Source organism: Sinocyclocheilus grahami, unplaced genomic scaffold, assembly GCF_001515645.1.
Source record: "Sinocyclocheilus grahami isolate Dianchi unplaced genomic scaffold, SAMN03320097.WGS_v1.1 scaffold280.1, whole genome shotgun sequence".
Taxonomy (NCBI): Eukaryota; Metazoa; Chordata; class Actinopteri; order Cypriniformes; family Cyprinidae; genus Sinocyclocheilus; species Sinocyclocheilus grahami.
In genome coordinates, this window is record NW_015505459.1 from 1110123 (window position 1) to 1129048 (window position 18926).

General features: G+C 34.6%; 1 protein-coding gene and 1 long non-coding RNA gene across 2 annotated transcripts in view; both read right to left on the reverse strand.

Moving 5' to 3' along the window:
* Positions 1-1476: 1476 nt before the first annotated feature.
* On the reverse strand, positions 1477-4818 carry LOC107600271 (uncharacterized). The gene is made up of 3 exons (XR_001610741.1): positions 4609-4818; positions 3570-3626; positions 1477-2654 (listed from the first exon to the last, which is right to left on the reverse strand). It is a non-coding gene; the product is annotated as an uncharacterized lncRNA (long non-coding RNA).
* Positions 4819-6640: 1822 nt separating this feature from the next.
* The window catches only part of LOC107600252 (calcium/calmodulin-dependent 3',5'-cyclic nucleotide phosphodiesterase 1C-like), an 88379-nt gene continuing 76093 nt past the window's right edge, over positions 6641-18926 (reverse strand). The window contains exons 6-12 of the mRNA XM_016292096.1: positions 17967-18033; positions 16652-16768; positions 16432-16572; positions 12820-12920; positions 11459-11587; positions 8655-8756; positions 6641-6806 (exon numbers count right to left, since the gene is read on the reverse strand). Of these exons, the coding sequence (XP_016147582.1) occupies positions 6641-6806; positions 8655-8756; positions 11459-11587; positions 12820-12920; positions 16432-16572; positions 16652-16768; positions 17967-18033 (823 nt within the window). The remainder of the gene's footprint in view (positions 6807-8654; positions 8757-11458; positions 11588-12819; positions 12921-16431; positions 16573-16651; positions 16769-17966; positions 18034-18926) is intronic.

The following is an 18926-nucleotide window of genomic DNA, read 5'->3' on the forward strand; positions in this document are numbered from 1 at the left end:
CATAAATGAGATACAGAATTGTACAGATTTTGTATAAATAAAATACAATTCAGAAGCTCAACTTTACTCACGTCACACCCTCAGAAAAAGAAACACATCCAGTCGCTGCATGCATTCGTTTATCCAGTCACATATCCCATCTCAGACTCACTCATTCAGAGAAACCATATTTACAACAAAACAGATGAAATAAATAGAAGAAAGAACAGAGTTAAATGTTTCAGTTAACAGACTCTGTTAAATCTCCTGAATGCTGAACATACAAATCAACAGGTTTAAATGTTACAGGTCACATTTAACCCTGAAATCAAACAGAAAATAAATCAGAAGCTATATTTTGGATTATGAAGCATATTTTATGCTTACATTATTTTCATGGCAATTAACCACATTTTCCCATTGACATAAAAAAAAATGAAAAAAAAATGTTTTCCCCGGAATTACTAGAATGTAAAAAACAATTAAATATAATATAATTGTTTTTTACATTCTAGTAATTCCAAAAAATATATATATATTTTTCATTAATTTTTAAGATAGCAAATGTGTGTGTGTGTGTGTGTGTGTATTTGGTATAGTACACTACTATTTAAAAGTTTGAGGTGAGTTTTTTTTTAAGAAATTAAACGGAAATTAAACTTTTATTCAGCAAGAATGCATTAAATTGATCATAAGTGACAGTAAAGACATTTCTAATGTTACAAAAGATTTTGATTTTAATTAAATGTTATTTTATAATGATTTCTGAAGGATCATGTGACACTGCAGACTGGAGTAATGATGCTGAAAATTCAGCTTTGCATCACAGGAATAAATTACACACAAAAAAAAAACTTACTAAAATAGAAAATTCACAATATTACCGTTTTAACTGCATTTTTCATCACATAAATGCAGCACTGGTGAGCGTAAGAGACTTCTATTATATAAAAAAATTGTACTGACCCCAAACCTTTGAACAGTGTGTGTGTGTTTTTATGGCCTTCAATTTATGCTCATTTATCTAATGCAATCATTGTATTTGAGTATTTTTAACAATCTATTCCACATTCTTTATAGTCCTAAAAACTGGGTTCTTTTCGTCATGCAAAAATGTCATTTCTTATTTGTGACCCTGGACCACAAAACCAGTCAAAAAATTTTTTAAATTGAGATTTATAAACCATCTGAAAGCTGAATAAATGATGGTTATGATAGGACAATATTTGGCAGAGATACAACTATTTGAAAATCTGGAATCTGAAGGTGCAAAAAAATCTAAATATTGAGAAAATTGCCTTTAAAGTTGTTCAAATGAAGTTCTTAGCAATGCATATCACTAATCAAAAATTAAGTTTTGATATGTTTACGGTAGGAAATTTACAAAATATCTTCATGAAACATGATCTTTATTTAATATTCTAATGATTTTTAGCATAAAAGAAAAATCGTTAATTTTGACCCCCATACAATGTATTTTAGGCTATTGCTACAAACATACCCCAGCAACTTAAGACTGGTTTTGTGCTCCAGGGTCACATTTGTTTATGTTTGATTTCAGGGTGATACATGCCCTGGACATGTTCTCTTCAGGTTTCTTGAGATGACCTGCTCAAAGGACAGAGAAAAGCTTGTCACAAACCCCCAGGAAACCAGCAAAAATGACATACGGTGTAATATACAGGTATTGCGGAGCGAGCACAGTGATATGGCTATGACTTACACACTACTATATGGTCAGTTATAAGACTTACATCGTCTACGGTGACTGCTAGTTTGTGTGTTCCTGTAGAAGACGTTTCAGTTCGGTTCGCTTTCAGAAAGACTACATGAAGAAAGGCATCCGAAGGTAAGCGAGAGAAGGAAAAATCTTAGGATCAGGCGTTTTCTACTCCACAGCCGCACACAGATGTGCACGAATAGGAAATACTGCCACTTCGTACGGCTTTTCTCAAGTTATAAAAGCTCTGATCTAAACGCAGACAGTCATTTACAATAGTAATACATATACATAGGGTTCCATATATGCGCCCTCTATTAGCAGATGAGGTGAACAAACGTGTGTCGGAGCATGTTTGCTGAAATGCATCAGTCCATGTCAGGAAGAGTGCATTTCAAATAGCTGAACACAACATCGCTATTGTCAAAAGCCGAATATTGTTCACAGGTGCAAATGCTGCTAAGATTAGTTATGTACAGTTTACTGCAGGCCACATATTATATATATATATATATATGTATATTTAGATATAAATCACAGTTTGAGCTTTATACACATACCAAGTGATCTGACTGCAAGGCTGCGGAAAAACATAGAAAGCATTTGAAATGGAGGTTTTAATAAGAATCCTTACGTTCAGCTGCTGCATGCTTTTCTTAGTGGATGCAACCGTTGCACTTTAAAGGTTTGGGAAGGAAATCTGGTTCTGTAAATAAAACAGACCAGACAAAAGCAGCTGTTGTCTCTCGTCCGTTTTGTCCTTCATCATTCAGAGAGATCAGTCTTATGAAAGTCTGGAGATTTGGAGGGGATAGAGGCCGGACACTAAGCATTAGCCGTGTCCTCTAGAGGGTGCCGTAGTCCTTCAGAACCGAGCGCTCTCCTGATGGCAAGTTCATCGCTCTGTGTCTGGCCTCAAGACGCCACTGGAAGTCACTCTAGGCATTTGCACTTTCTGTTAAAAGCAGATTGAAGACATTTAGATCAGTCGAAGATTGCATCAGAAGATAGCAAAAAAGTGACACTGAAAAATGCCTGAATGTCATTGCATTATCAAGTATCTGCATGTCTTGGATGCTCCTGCACTAACGTTGCTTTTCTTCATTAATTTTATAATCTCAATGTCTTTTTGTTAAATGTCAATTGTCAAAATTGGTGGATCTTGTTCCCCACAAATTCACACAAGTGTCCTAACAGAGGAACCACATGATCAACTAACTACAAACAAATACAAATTTACAAAATACTTTGTCTTCATTCTGAACATTCAAATATTTGGGGTCGGTACAATTTTATAAATATAATAGAATATGCTCACTAGGGCAGCATTTATTTGATGAAAATGCAATTTATTAAATTATTAAAATTTTAAATAACTGTTTGAGTATATAGTAAAAATGTAATTTATTCCTGTGATGCAAAGCAGAATTTTCAGCATCATTACTCCCATCTTCAGTGTCACATAATCCTTCAGAAAACATTCTATCATGCTGATTTGATTCTCAAGAAAAAAATCGTATTACCAATGCTTCATATTGTTGTAAAAATATATGTAATATTTCAGAATTTTTTATGAACATAAAATTGAAAACAACAGCATTTACTTGAAAAAAAATTCATTACAAAGATCTTTACTGTCACTTTAATGCATCTTTGCTGAATATTTCCTCAAACTTTTGAACCGTAGTGTATCTTATACAAGCTTATTTTTGTGGAATGTTTTTCTATCTTTCTTTAAAAATGTCACTTGTTTTGATATTTTATTATATGATGCATTAACATTCAGACATTAATTGTCTAATATGTTGTTAGTGTCACTGTAAGTATTAGCAACAGAAGTCTCTGTTACAGAATAAACGTGTGTGTTTACCATCGCGTGTTCTCTTGTCTTCATCTGCTGGTGATTCTGCCTCTTCAGACACTTCTCCTGTTTACAGACATCAGATTATTAGAGATGAACAGACAAAAAAAAACTAAAAACTAAAAAAAATCACCACACACACTGTAGCAATACAGTAAAACATTTTCAGAATGGCATACTACAATACTACTTTGACTACTTTTTCAAAATATAGACAAGTGTCAGTGGCGATAGCCTCGCGGGCAGCACGCCGACATTTAGCGCCGTTACGCTTCGGGCGTCCCGAGTTCGAGTCCCGGCTTGCTGACCTTTCCTGATCCCGCCCCCCTCTCTCTCCCACTTCACTTTCTGTCTACCGACTGTCCTATCAAAATAAAGGTAATAAACGGCAAAAATAAATCTAAAAAAAAAATATATACTATAGCATAAATAAATATATATATAGTACTGTGCACAAGTATGCATATTCTCATGATACACTGAATAACCACATGCATACCAAAATACAATGCATTATTAAACTTCTATTTCTAAAGTGACTTTTTTTTTAACAAATCTATCTCTAGATAGATAGATAGATAGAAGGTTATGTGATTATTGAGTACTGAGTATATAATGCACAGTATGCATTAAGCAGTATGCTATTACTCTATTCTGCACATAGCATTATTCTTATTACTCCTCTGATCTATAGCATAAATAAATATATATATAGTACTGTGCACAAGTATGCATATTCTCATGATACACTGAATAACCACATGCATATCAAAATACAATGCACTAATTAAACTTCTATTTCTAAAGTGACTTTTTTTTAAACAAATCTATCTCTAGATAGATAGATAGATAGAAGGTTATGTGATTATTGAGTACTGAGTATATAATGCACAGTATGCATTAAGCAGTATGCTATTACTCTATTCTGCACATAGCATTATTCTTATTACTCCTCTGATTATCCACCAGAGGGCAGTCAATACTAAAAGTTACACCTGAGCAACATTAACTGAGCTGATGGTAACAATTATACCATTGAACACAATACCGTTCTGTAAGTTCTGATGTGCCTCTTCGTTATTTGATTTGTCATGGGGACTTTCTTCTGGGGGTCCATTTACCCCCCCTGGCTCCGGGTCGTCCTCTCCCCCCCTGTCTTCCTTTGGTCCCGACAGCTCTGGGTCTTTTTTGTGCTCCTGGTTTTCTGCTGTTGCCTCCTGCTGTTCCTCCTGCTCTCGTTTGGCCTTCTCCTCCGTCTCTGATTGGAGACACAGCAGGAGGTGCATTATTCACTATTTGCTTACTCAGAATGCATAAAATGTGCAAAATGCTACAAAAGTTTGGATGTACTGTAACAGTTCAGAACTATTTTCCCAGTTTAAGTCATCAAACTATGAAATAATTCCCAATCTTCAATTTGTGCTTCTCATCTCAACATTTTCACACCCAAATTCACAAGGTGCATCCTGGGTTTTTAAACACTATTGAAGGCGTTTACATGCATCATGGACACTTAATGGTTAATTTTCCTATCCAATCCAACTCCATTCACACATTGTATACATGTTTGTATAGAAACATGTATAGAAATTTGTACATGTATAGAAATGTATGCATAGGCAAAATTAATACATTTGTCAATAACTAATTTCAAGCAGAAGCTTTTACATCAAAAGATTGTTCAGATCAGTGAGAAACAAATTCACGTTTTATTTTATACTAATTTATTACACTACCATTCGTTTCAGTAAGATTTTTTGAAAGTCTCTTCTGCTCACCAAGGCTGCATTTATTTAATCAAAAAGACATTAAAACAGTAATATTGTAAAATTGTATTACAATTTAAAAGACCTATTTTCATATTTTACAATTTTCAGCATCATTAAACCAGTCTTCAGTGTCACGTGATCCTTCAGAAATCATTCTGATTTGCAGCTCAATTAACATTTTGTATTTTCTCCTAAATAAAACACAATTATCTTAATTTCATACTAATTTTGTGCTGCCATTGAGTTGTTTGTAATATACTAATCCATTTTTAAGACGTTTTCACTTTAAACCATCACTTTTTGTTTCAGTCCATAATCTATAATACTTCAGTAAAAAAGTTCATCACCTGTTGTCCTCCTCTCACATCAAAATCTAACATCATATTTGTTTAGAACTGTTTTTTGCTTGTAAACGGTGCTTGACCTGTAAATATTTCTCACCTGATTCAGACAAGATTACTTTTTTCACTGGAGAAAGCCATATTATGGATAGAGGGCTCGTATTTTAGCTGGAAGCAACAGTTTGAAGTTAAAAACCTCTTAATGATGGATGTATTTGTTTCTTACAAACATGCAGCTTTTCACTTCACAAGACATTTATTGATGGACTGGAGTGGTGTGGATTACTTGTGGATTATTGTGATGTTTTTATCAGCTGTTTGGACTCTCATTCTGACAGCACCCATTCACTACTGAGGATCCATTGGTGAGCAAGTGATGTAATGCTACATTTATTCAAATCTGTTCCCATAAAAAAAACTTATCTACATCTTGGATGGCCTGAGAGTGAGTACATTTTCAGCTAATGTTCTATTTTTTTTTTTTTTTTGGCGAACTATTCCTTTAAGTCAGCAGTGTGAAACAGGCTTAATAGAAGCATCTCCTGTTTTTCCATCAACAATTTAAAATCATTCAGGACTTTCTGTTCTACTGAAGATACTTTCAGTGAGCAAATTTTTGAAAAGTACATTTTAAATTCTGATTTAGGATATTAAAGACTTTTCTGAAAATAAATTTTAAAATATAGCTGCAAGCAGTGATTACTGGGGTTCAAGAGCTTTAGGTATTTAAGCACATAAGGAAAAATACATTACATATTATTTAGCAAGCATGTAACCACCTAAATCAATTATTAAAAAAGCATTTTTGTCAAATCCAGGTGATTTACCATAGAAATATGATGTTTTTATAACGTTTATGATTGTTATAGCGCCAGCTGTGGTCCAATCTCCCTGAAACTTTGCGTGCTGGTTTAGAATCACCTGTCGCATGTGCTCAGCGGGTTTCGTGAAGTTTTGAGTTTTCGAGGCTTTATAGGCTTTGGGGCATATTTGGATAGGCCCCTTTTCTAAAGGACCCCATTATAGCTTCCCAAAGGGTAAATGTAGTCCAGCGATGGTGTAGATCCCAGTTCTTGGCTGGATGACTGATGTCAGCCGTGTGTAACAGCAGAGACAGAGCATTGGGTTTGTCAATTCTGAGGAAAACACACACCAATCCCACTGATAAATACGTGTTTGCTCTAATCTAATCTAATCTAATATAATCTAATCTAATCTAATATAATACATTCTTATTTTATTTATTGAAGTTATTTATTTATGGGGATTGCAGTGTCTATTACTAAAATTTAAGACAGATACAGCTAAAAAATCAGCAGCATTTATTTGAACAAGATTTATCTCACAATAAACATTAAAATTAAACAGACAAATGTATAAAATAAAAATAATAAAATACAGTTTGTTACAGTCAATAGCTAAGGATAAACATTTCCAATGAATCAAAGAAAAAAGAAAAAAGAAAATCAAACAAATATTTTCTTTGATTTATTGGAAATAAAATATAATTCTATCTCGATCAGTATTTGTTTCTAGCTTTCCAGCGAAAATATTTTGAAAAAAAAAAAAAAATCAATAAACCATATAGAAGCAAAATTGTGTAAGAAATTATGAATGGGAGGGAATGAACTTTGAAGCTGGAAGACATTATTTATATATTTTTTAAAATAATTTAAGACCAACAGGTGATAAATGTGCTTTTCTGACACATGACAATAACATTTACTTTTGTGTCATTTTCCTGCATTAAAAACGGCTCCTTCTGAGAAAAAGACCACAGTAATCTTTTAGTTTCAGGAGATTCAGAGAAAAAAAAACATCAAATTGTGCTCAGATTTTGCAATCAAGTATGCAATCAAAAGACAGGATCTCAATATGAACTCCTCAATAAGAATTTCTAATCAAATTAATTCAGTTAAGCTGTATTCATTTTATATTATTGTATGTATCATTTGTCTATTTGGTGCTCAAACTTCATCGGCCAACGGTGGCCATGTTTTTTTTTTAGATACGCAAATGTCCCCATAGACACTTGTGGCACTTTGGACCAAGACCGTGCACAGCGATTTTCATGTTGATAGGACAAATGGTTACCTAGTTATAGCCATTTTTATGTTTCATAAAAGCGCCACCAAGTGGCCAATCTCCATGATTTTTTTTCCTGTGACCTCAGCTTGAGCTCTTACATAACTGTTCCGAGTTTGCGAAGAGATCTCATTCCGTTCAGGAGTTTTAGGCATTTTACTAAAAGTGGCCCTGCCCCCTCCGAACGTTTTGGCGTCCCTTTGCGATGGTGAGTCGAAAGCTCAACTTTTTTATATATAATTATTTGTGACGGTGAGTCAAAAGTTCAACTTTTTTTTGATAATTATTGATATTCACTCTCCATAAAATCTTTCTGCACTGGTTTGGTTACGATCGGGCGAAAAACCTAGGACTAGTTCGCAAAAAAAGGTTTTGAAAAAAATGCGAAATACCCCAAATTTCCCCAGGCTCACGATTGAATCTGAGGCATGCGTTTTGTGAGCGATTTCTTACTTTCGATTGCTGTAGCGCCCCCGTCAGGCCGATTGGGGTGAGCCTCGGTCACGTTGCTATGCGCTTGAACCCCTAATTCAGTATATTTTGCTTACTCCTTTGGGAAATAGATTCAGAGAAAAAAAAACATCAAATTGTGCTCAGATTTTGCAATCAAGTATGCAATCAAAAGACAGGATCTCAATATGAACTCCTCAATAAGAATTTCTAATCAAATTAATTCAGTTAAGCTGTATTCATTTTATATTATTGTATGTATCATTTGTCTATTTTTATTTCTCCACAGAAACAGTAGAAGAAACATCTTGAGAAACATCCATCTCCATCACGTCTCTCCAGCTAAGAAAGAGCAAACTCTAAGCAATAACACCTGGCTCTGGGGAGACACAGATGAGGCAGGAGGTGACAGACAACAGTGAAGCATGTTTGTTGTAAAGTTTTCTCACCCCTCGGGCTGCTGGAGGAAATTCTTCATGGCTTTGACCTGCTGAAAGTGGCAGGACATGTCAGTGGCCAAAACCATCTCGACCACGAGCGCCCTGAGCTCTCTAAAAACACAAGCACACAAAACAACTGCACTCAATCTCTTCATTGGAGAAAATAACCGTGTTCCGCTTCAAAGTGTGAGGATAATAGTTTTCTCTCTGAATGAGAAACGAATCGTTTCTGTCTGTATTGCAGTAAAACTTCATCAGACTTTTCTTTCTCTGTTGTGATTAGTTGAGAATAGCACAGAGAGAATGGTAAAACACTTCTTTCAGTATTTTCTGCAGGCTGTTTCTTCAACTCTGAGAACTTTGCCCCTTAAAAATATAACACCGTTACACTCGTACTTCTTTATATGTGACCCTGTCATAAGTAGCACGGGTATTTTTGTGGCAATAGCCTAAAATACATTGTATGGGTCAAAATGATCCAAAAATCATTAGGACATTAAGTAAAGATCATGTTCCATGAAGATATTTTGTAAATTTCGTACCGTAAATATATCAAAACTTAATTTTTGATAAGCAATATGCATTGCTAAGAACTTCATTTGGACAACTTTAAAGGCAATTTTCTCAATATTTAGATTGTTTTGCATTCCAGATTGATTCCAGATTTTCAAATAGTTGTATCTCGGCCAAATATTGTCCTATCCTAACAAACCATACATCAGTTGAAAGCTCAATTTAAAAAATAATAGGTGCTCAAACTTCATCGGCCAATGGTGGCCATGTTTTTTTTTGAGATATGCAAATGTCCCCATAGACACTTGTGGCACTTTGGACCAAGACCGTGCACAGCGATTTTCATGTTGATAGGACAAATGGTTACCTAGTTATAGCCATTTTTATGTTTCTTCCCTCTTATAGCGCCACCAAGTGGCCAATCTCCATTATTTGTTTCCTGTGACCTCAGCTTGAGCTCTTACATAACTGTTCCGAGTTTGGTGAAGATATCTCACTCCGTTCAGGAGTTATAGGCATTTTACTAAAAGTGGCCCTGCCCCCTCCGAACGTTTTGGCGTCCCTTTGCGATGGTGAGTCGAAAGCTCAACTTTTTTATATATAATTATTGATATTCACTCTCCAGAAAATATTGTCCTATCCTAACAAACCATACATCAGTTGAAAGCTCAATTTCAAAAATAATAGGTGCTCAAACTTCATCGGCCAATGGTGGCCATGTTTTTTTTTGAGATATGCAAATATCCCCATAGACACTTGTGGCACTTTGGACCAAGACCGTGCACAGCGATTTTCATGTTGATAGGACAAATGGTTACCTAGTTATAGCCATTTTTATGTTTCTTCCCTCTTATAGCGCCACCAAGTGGCCAATCTCCATTATTTGTTTCCTGTGACCTCAGCTTGAGCTCTTACATAACTGTTCCGAGTTTGGTGAAGATATCTCACTCCGTTCAGGAGTTATAGGCATTTTACTAAAAGTGGCCCTGCCCCCTCCGAACGTTTTGGCGTCCCTTTGCGATGGTGAGTCGAAAGCTCAACTTTTTTATATATAATTATTGATATTCACTCTCCAGAGAATCGTTCTGCGCTGGTTTGGTTACGATCGGGCGAAAAACCTAGGACTAGTTCGCAAAAGTAGGTTTTGAAAAAAAAAGCGAAATACCCGAAAATTTCGCCAGGCTCACGATCGAATCTGAGGCGTGCGTTTTGTGAGCGATTTCGTACTTTGAATGCTGTAGCGCCCCCGTCAGGCCGATTGGGGTGAGCCTCGGTCACGTTGTAGGCGGTATGAGTACTACCATCCCTCCAAGTTTCAAGTCTAGTTTAGTAAAAAAGTTTAGTAAAATACCTATAAAAATATAACACCGTTACACTCGTACTTCTTTATATGTGACCCTGGAGCACAAAAGCAGTCTTAAGTCGCTGGGGTATTTTTGTAGCAATAGCCTAAAATACATTGTATGGGTCCAAATGATCGATTTTTCTTTTATGCCAAAAATCATTAGGATATTAGGTAAAGATCATGTTCCATGAAGATATTTTATAAATTTCGTACTGTAAATATATCAAAACATAATTTTTGATAAGCAATATGCATTGCTAAGAACTTCATTTGGACAGCTTTAAAGGCGTTTTTCTCAGTATTTAGATTTTTTTGCACCTTCAGATTCCAGATTTTCAAATAGTTGTATCTCGGCCAAATATTGTCCCATCATAACAAACCAATTTCAAATCAATTTCAAAACATTGACCCTTATGACTGGTTTTGTGGTCCAGGGTCACATATTAGTAATTTTTCTAAACTGAAATGGTAGCCTTTTACATCTTAAACACCTATCTATCTATCTATCTATCTATCTATCTATCTATCTATCTATCTATCTATCTATCTATCTATCTATCTATCTATCTATCACACACACACATATATATATTGCGTGTGTGTGTGGGTACCCAAATACTGGGTACTTTTATATACCAGTGGTAATTTTTATTTTTTTTTGTTAAATGAGCATCACTTTATAATGGTCTTGGAAGCTATTTCTTTATGCATTTTTGCATATACATATATATGCAAAAATGCATAAAGAAATAGCTTCCAAGCTATTTTTTGTCATTTAACAAAAAAAAATAATAATTACCACTGGTATATAAAAGTACCCAGTTACGAAGACAGTTCACAATACTGTAACTGGAGAAAATGTATTGTCAGTTAGCAATTTTTCTGTTCTCTGGAAACAAAAGAAGTGAGACAATGATGGAAATGATTAGATGCTGGATGTGAAATCCTGCTGTACCTCCAGTCATCTTTGGAGAGGTTGTACAGGATGTTCATCTCGTCGTCGTCCTGCAGCAGTCGATACGCCGCGCTGACGTGATGACTCTCCAGCACAGAGCGGTCGTTGTACAGGATGGCCGTGTCCGACCTGCAGGAATCAATGTAAACTCAGTTCTAACAGAACTGAATCTGATTTATATTTTACATTTACAGATGACATACAGTGTCCTGCAGTGTGACTCTTTTAGCTTTTTTCTACTGTAATTATTGTATGCTGTTTTAAGCTCATATTAAACTGGAGAACACGTGAGTTGCACAAGGCATTGCAAGTGGTTTTAAGTGTGTTGCTAGGTGTTTGCATACTGGACCAAGTCAAAGAAGTGTAAAGGTCTCTGCACACTGAGTCCGAATTTTTCATCCGAAATTTTTGCATGTTGAAAAATAAATACGACCTCATGTTGTGTCAATCACGTTCACACACTGCCTTTGAAACTTTCGTCCGTCATAAAAAAAATTCGGACCAGGTTCGATTTTCTGCATTTTCGCATACGTAGCAAGCATTTTGATAGGAAAGGATGACGAATACGAAAAAAAACCCCGAAAAAATGCATACGAAAATTTCGGACTCAGTGTGCAAGGACCTTAAGTCTCAATGATATTATTTAGTTTCTCTCATACTGTGTAATCAAATACTTTTGATTATAAAGGAAAAGTACTATCATTCAAAAGTCGGGTCAGTAAGATTTTTATTTAATTTTTTTAAGAAATTAATATTTTTATACAGCAAGGATATTAAATTGATCAAAATTGGCAGAAAAGACATTTATATGTTACAAAAGATTTCCGTTTCAAATAAATGGTGCTCTTGTACTTTCTATTCATCAAAGAATGAAAAATATGTATCACGCTTTCCACAAAAAAATATTAAAAAGCGTAACTTTTTTCAACACTGATGATAATAATAAGAAATGTTTCTTGGCAGCAAATCAAAATATTAGAATGATTTCTGAATGATCATGTGACACTGAAGACTGGAGTAATGATGCTGAAAATTCAGCTTTGACCACAGGAATAAATTACAATTTAAAACATGTTCAAATAGAAAACGGTTATTTTAAATTGTAATAATATTTCACAATATTGCTGCACTTTTGATCAAATAAATGCAGCCTTGGGAAGCATAAGAGACTTCCTTAAAACAAATCCTTACTGAGCCCAAACTGAACAGTAGTGTATACAAACTAACCCACAGACCATTATTTTAGTCCCATCTCCCCATTCTTCTCATTTGTCCCAGGTTATGTTTGATAGTAGTTTGATTCGGTCGGTTGAGGTGCAGGAGTCTGATGGATGACTCAGCCAGCGGTGCTCATGCGTTACCTGGTCTGGATGTGGAAGTTGTTTGTGGTCCCGGTGTGTTCGTAGTCGTGGACGGCAGCAGCGAAAAGCATTGCAAAAATCTCCAACTCTGTCAGCCAGTGCTGGAGAGGGAAAACAATGTCACATGAGAAATCTTTAACATCTGAATGAAGTTAAATCAAGAGCAGTTGAAGCCTTGATGAAATCTCCAATTTCTAAGCTGTTTCTTCAAACAAAAAGTAATCCCGTGCGTATTTCCTCCAAAGTTTCAAAAAAGATCTCAATAATGTTTGTGCTCACATACTAGAATAGATATAGATACAAGGTAGATCTCAATATGAACCCAAATATCTCTAGCACATTTAGGTCTGTACACTTACTTTATGACAACTGAATAATTTGTGTCTATGTTCATTTCTCCTTAAGAATTTTAGAAGAAACATCTGAAACAACGTTGGTTTAAATAATGCATTACTGACATAATAACAATGAGGTTAAATGGAGAGCAAATGGAGACTTCTGCTAAAATTCCCACCTTTTAAGATGGGATCTTGAGGGTCCCAGTAATCTCAGAAAAGATCTTAATAATGCCCCAAAATGTGCTCAGATTTGAGAACATAGATCATTGAGATTCATAGATCTCAATGTACACCTCTATACTCTTAATCTATTTCAATATTGACACATTTATGTCTATTTTTATTTCTCCTAAAAAACTTAGAAGAAACATCTGAGAAAAAAAGTTTCTTTTTAAATAAAACCCGACTTTGAACTCAGTTTAGACTTTATATCGAAGCAATAAAAAAATTGTGATTTCAATCTGTATACACCTATTTTTGAACAACTATTGACTCATTTGTGTCCATTTTTATTACTCCTCAAAAACTTCAGAAGAAACATGATATTTAAATAATGACGACAATGAAGTTAAGCAGAGAGCAGGAGACTTCTGCTAAAATTCTTGATGAAAAAGGAAAACATCTCAATAATGTCTCAAAATGTGTTCAGATTAGCCAAGACACCAAAGTTTACAACAAGAACATTTCTACCACATTCAGCTCTACACTCTTACTTTATGACAACAATATTGACAATATTGACTCATGTCTATTTTTATTTCTCCTTAAGAATTTTAGAAGAAACATCTGCGTCAAAGCTGATATTTAATTTAAACATGACTGAGAACTCAATTAAGTATTTATTTCGGAACAATAAAATAAAATAAATAAAAATATTATGTGGCTTCAAATTGAAATTCATCTCTATACCCTTAACTTTATGACAGCTATTGACTCATCTTTGTCTATTTGTATTTTAGAAGAAACGGAAGAAGAAAGAATTTTATAAGAAAAACCTGAGACAAAGTTGATCTTTATATTAAACATGACTGAGAACTCAATGAAATCTTTATTTCGGAGCAATAAAAAACTTTTGTGGTTTAATTCTTGGAAAGAAAAGCACAGAGTCAGTCGCAGTAGAATAAGTGAAGTGACGTGTGACGTCTGGCCAAGTATGGTGACCCATACTCGGAATTAGTGCTCTGCATTTACCCATCCAAAGTGCACACACACAGCAGTGAACACACACAAACCGTGAACACACACCCGGAGCAGTGGGCAACCATTTTTGCTGCGGCGCCCGGGGAGCAGTTGGGGTTCGGTGCCTTGCTCAAGGGCACCTCAGTCGTGGTATTGAAGGTGGGAGAGAGTGCGGTACATTCACTCCCCCCACCTACAATCCCTGCCGGTACGAGACTCGAACCCACAACCTTTGGGTTATGAGTCCGACTCTCTAACCATTAGGCCATGACTTCCCGAATAATGAACATATGTTGACAGACAGGCTCGGAAGGATGCCGAGCTCTCAGCTGCTCGCCGCATTCCCGCAGGACTTCATCTTAATATTTAATCACCTATTAGAAAGACTCCAGTTCACTTCAGTTTGGTGTAAAATGACACCATCTCACCTCATTTGTCTTGAGTCACACGTGCAGAACAAACACTGAAGTGCATTGTGATGAAAGAAGTGGCTCTCTGTGAGAAAGCATTAATTGTGTGATGGCTAGTCAGATGGAAGATAAAGGGATTTGTGTCAAGACGCTTATATGAGTAAACAGCGAGAGTATTCTCTCTGTTTCTCTTCAGGAACTGCTGCTTTATGATTGGCCTGGTGATTGTTCATTAAAAAGCTCAAGGTGTGTGTGTGTGTGTGTGTGTTTGTCAGCAGAATTAATGATTACGCCGCTGGGTTTCTGTGCAGTTACTCTTGAGTTTGTGCCCACAGGCTTCAACATGTCACAGTAACATTATCAAGATGATTAACACCGTATCTGCATTGAGAGCGAGTGGAACAACGCAACATTAGATCATTATAATCAACAAGCCGGTCTATGCAGCAAGAGCTCGTGTGAAGCGTTAATAATGAAAGGAAGCGATTGAGTGATGTTATATTTTGCCGCTGTAAACACGAGATAAGAGTTTACACAAACCTGGCATTGTGAACTTAAACTAGAACTATTAAAACAGTTTTGGTAATTGAAAAAAAATATTAGATGAAAAAAATGTGTTTTAAAAATGACAAAAATTAGAATGTTACCTTAGAAACTAGCTGAAGTACTACAATTACTAAAATAATAGGTTGAAGTAAAAATACTACAACTACAGGTGAACTAAACGATACTACAAACTATACAGAAATACACAAAAACAAACCAACAAAAGTACATAACAAAATTTACTAAAACGTAAACTAAAATTAAAATGAAAACTGTAAGATAATTCAAAATAATAAAAAGACAGCATATAAACAAAACTAAAACAAGAGAAACTGTAAAAAAAATTAAAAAACAGTACATGTATTATAAATAATGAATATGTACATTTTGTATTTATTACTATTACTATAATAAATGAATGTGTATATTTAATTTGGTATATAAATACAGGTGCATCTCAATAAATTAGAATGTCATGGAAAAGTTCATTTATTTCAGTAATTCAACTCAAATTGTGAAACTCGTGTATTAAATAAATTCAATGCACACAGACTGAAGTAGTTTAAGTCTTTGGTTCTTTTAATTGTGATGATTTTGGCTCACATTTAACAAAAACCCACCAATTCACTATCTCAACAAATTAGAATACTTCATAACACCAATAAAAAAAAACATTTTTAGTGAATTGTTGGCCTTCTGGAAAGTATGTTAATTTACTGTACATGTACTCAATACTTGGTAGGGGCTCCTTTTGCATGAATTACTGCATCAATGCGGCGTGGCATGGAGGCAATCAGCCTGTGGCACTGCTCAGGTGTAATGGAAGCCCAGGTTGCTTTGATAGCGGCCTTCAGCTCATCTGCATTGTTGGTTTCTATTTAATACAATACATTTTTTATTATAAACGCCTCTCTAGTTTCACCTGTCATCTTGGATGGATTATTTCACTGAGCTTTTGCAGTGCATAGTGGGAATGTCTTCCTCGTGAAGAAAAACATTAGAATGTGCACAAAAGATCTTAGAAGGGAGTATAATTATTATTATATTAGCTCAGTCCTGACCTGTTGACCTCTTGACCTACTTCACTGCAGTCGTGGCCCTCGAACGTGATCTCTCTGTGTTTGTGTGCTTCATCTTACCACCATCCCCGTCTTGAGGAGCAGGTAGTGCACGGTCTGTGTGACGTCGGCTGCGTGTATCAGGTTGTGGTAGGGGTTTTTATGTTTGCTGTATCCCACTTCCAGAGCCTCCACAAATGAGACCAGCGCTGAGACGGGGATCTGTCAGAGATACGGAGTTAACAACTCTGAAAAAGATCATTACGGCCCTCAACTCTCACTTCGACCAGAGCTGTTTCACCTTGAAGCGGCTGATGAGGTCGTATCGGGTGAGGAGCTCGTAAAAGATGAATTTGAGAGCGTGGTCACCGCTCGACTCGTTCAGAGCAAATACATCAAAAGACCACTTATCCACATTCTGAGAAGAAGAAACACAGAAACTAACTCAGATACAGCACACAGATGTTGAGTCAACTATTTCTTTAAGAGTAAATCATATTTTGGGCACTTTTATGTCCCTATAACTTTTCTTTGTTGTTATATTAAAACTGCCTAAGAAACACTGTATTATGCCTTCATTTATATTTTAAAGTGCCTTTTATGTATGTTTTGTATCATTCTACCCTTGCCTCAGGCTGGACTTTCAGTCTTGAAAATACATCATCATCCATTACTATGTGAAATTGACACTATATATACAGTGGGTACGGAAAGTATTCAGACCCCCTTAAATTTTTCACTCTTTTATATTATTATAATAAAATTATATACATTTATATAAAATACAAAATGAAATCAAATACATAATAAACAATAATTACAAAATAAATAAATATAAAAGGAATAAATTAAATAATTGTATTCATATTTTTATCAATATATTTTATTTCATTAGTTTAATTCATTTTGATAATTTAATTATTTAAATACTATTAAAATAATCAATCATTAATCATTTTATTTAATTGTAATAATAATAAATTAATACAAATATTGTATTAATATCAATATTAATGATGTATTATATTACAAAAATATACTATTTAAAAATAATTAATAATAGAATTGTCATAATAGACGACAACATTTTTTAAATGAATGAATGAATGAATGAATGGATTTTTGTGTATCATTTGCCATTCAGCTATAATGTTGTCAAATTAAATATAATTTTTTTATTGTGTGTATTTTGGTTACATCAGTTGCTAGCTATGAAATTACTCTTGGCAAGAGAAAGGAGTCAACCATATTTCATTTTCAATTTAATTCCACCACAGAATGCTATTATACACAGTACATTATCTGAGATATGGTGGAAATGTTCTTGACTTTCAGGGGAAAATGACAAAAATGACAGAAATCTTCTGTGATGCATGTATATCTACTCTTGTTAGTGAACAAATAAGAAGTGCATGAAAAACTACAAGAGAAAAAGTATGTTTTGAAAGTTTCTTTTCTGAAGTCCACATGGCCAAAAGTAGCCAGAGTTGAAGAAACATTTGTTTTGGTTTTTCATTTTTTTGGGTGATACTTTGAGAGCAAAACCAAGAGAAAGAAGCTGAGAGATAAAACACTGTCTTTTTCTAAGAATGCAGGAGTGTGTGTGTGTGTTTTACCTTAAGCACTGCTATGACAGATGGAGGGTAACTCAGTCCCACCATGTTAGAGGTTCTCCGGTACATTCTGTTAGAACCAGATAAAAACATCAAGTGAAAGCGCCAGCACAGACCACAGGCTCTAATCTTCACCTACAAAACCCCAGAACATCACATGTAGAGGACAACCTGCACTTTCTTTAAGGAAATGCTTTGTCAAAGCAATTTATTTGTGCAGTGTTGCCTGAAATGCATTAGAATTTAATGAAATGATGCTAACGGGTGAGAGCGAGAGAGAGAGCGATATAAGAGAGTTATTCAGACTTGTCAGGAGGATGATGTATATGCATACGCTGACTCACTCTGAGCTCAACATATAGATTTATAATCATTTCACAGAAGACTATAATGCTGCCTGGCAAGGGGAAAAAACTGAAGAAGAAGCGGATTGATTCATGAGCACTAGAAGATTTTGGCTTGTGTTCTAAGTTTAAATGTAAAAAAAAAACAGCTAGATGTGATTTATTTTCCAGTGTTGATATTATTAACTAAAAATAAAATTATTAATATTTTAATATTATATGTAACTATTCAAATCAGTTTTGGTCATTGAAATAAAGCTGAAATAGAATAAATATTAGATAAATAAAAAAACATTGAAATGTTGCCTAGCTGAAATAAATAAAAAGTTTAGGTTGAAGTACTAAAACCACCAAAACTAAAGCCGAAATAAACAAATTATAGCTCAATGGAAAGTAAAAAGTAAGGTGGTGCAAAGTAGGGTAGTATATAGATAATATATAATATATTTAATTAAACTAAAGCCCAAATTATAGCTCAATGGAAAGTAAAAAGTAAGGTGGTGCAAAGTAGGGTAGTATATAGATAATATATAAATATATAATTTATATATATAATTATTAATATATTAATATAATTAAGAAATTAGAAATATTTAATTTGATGGATAAAGAAATTATA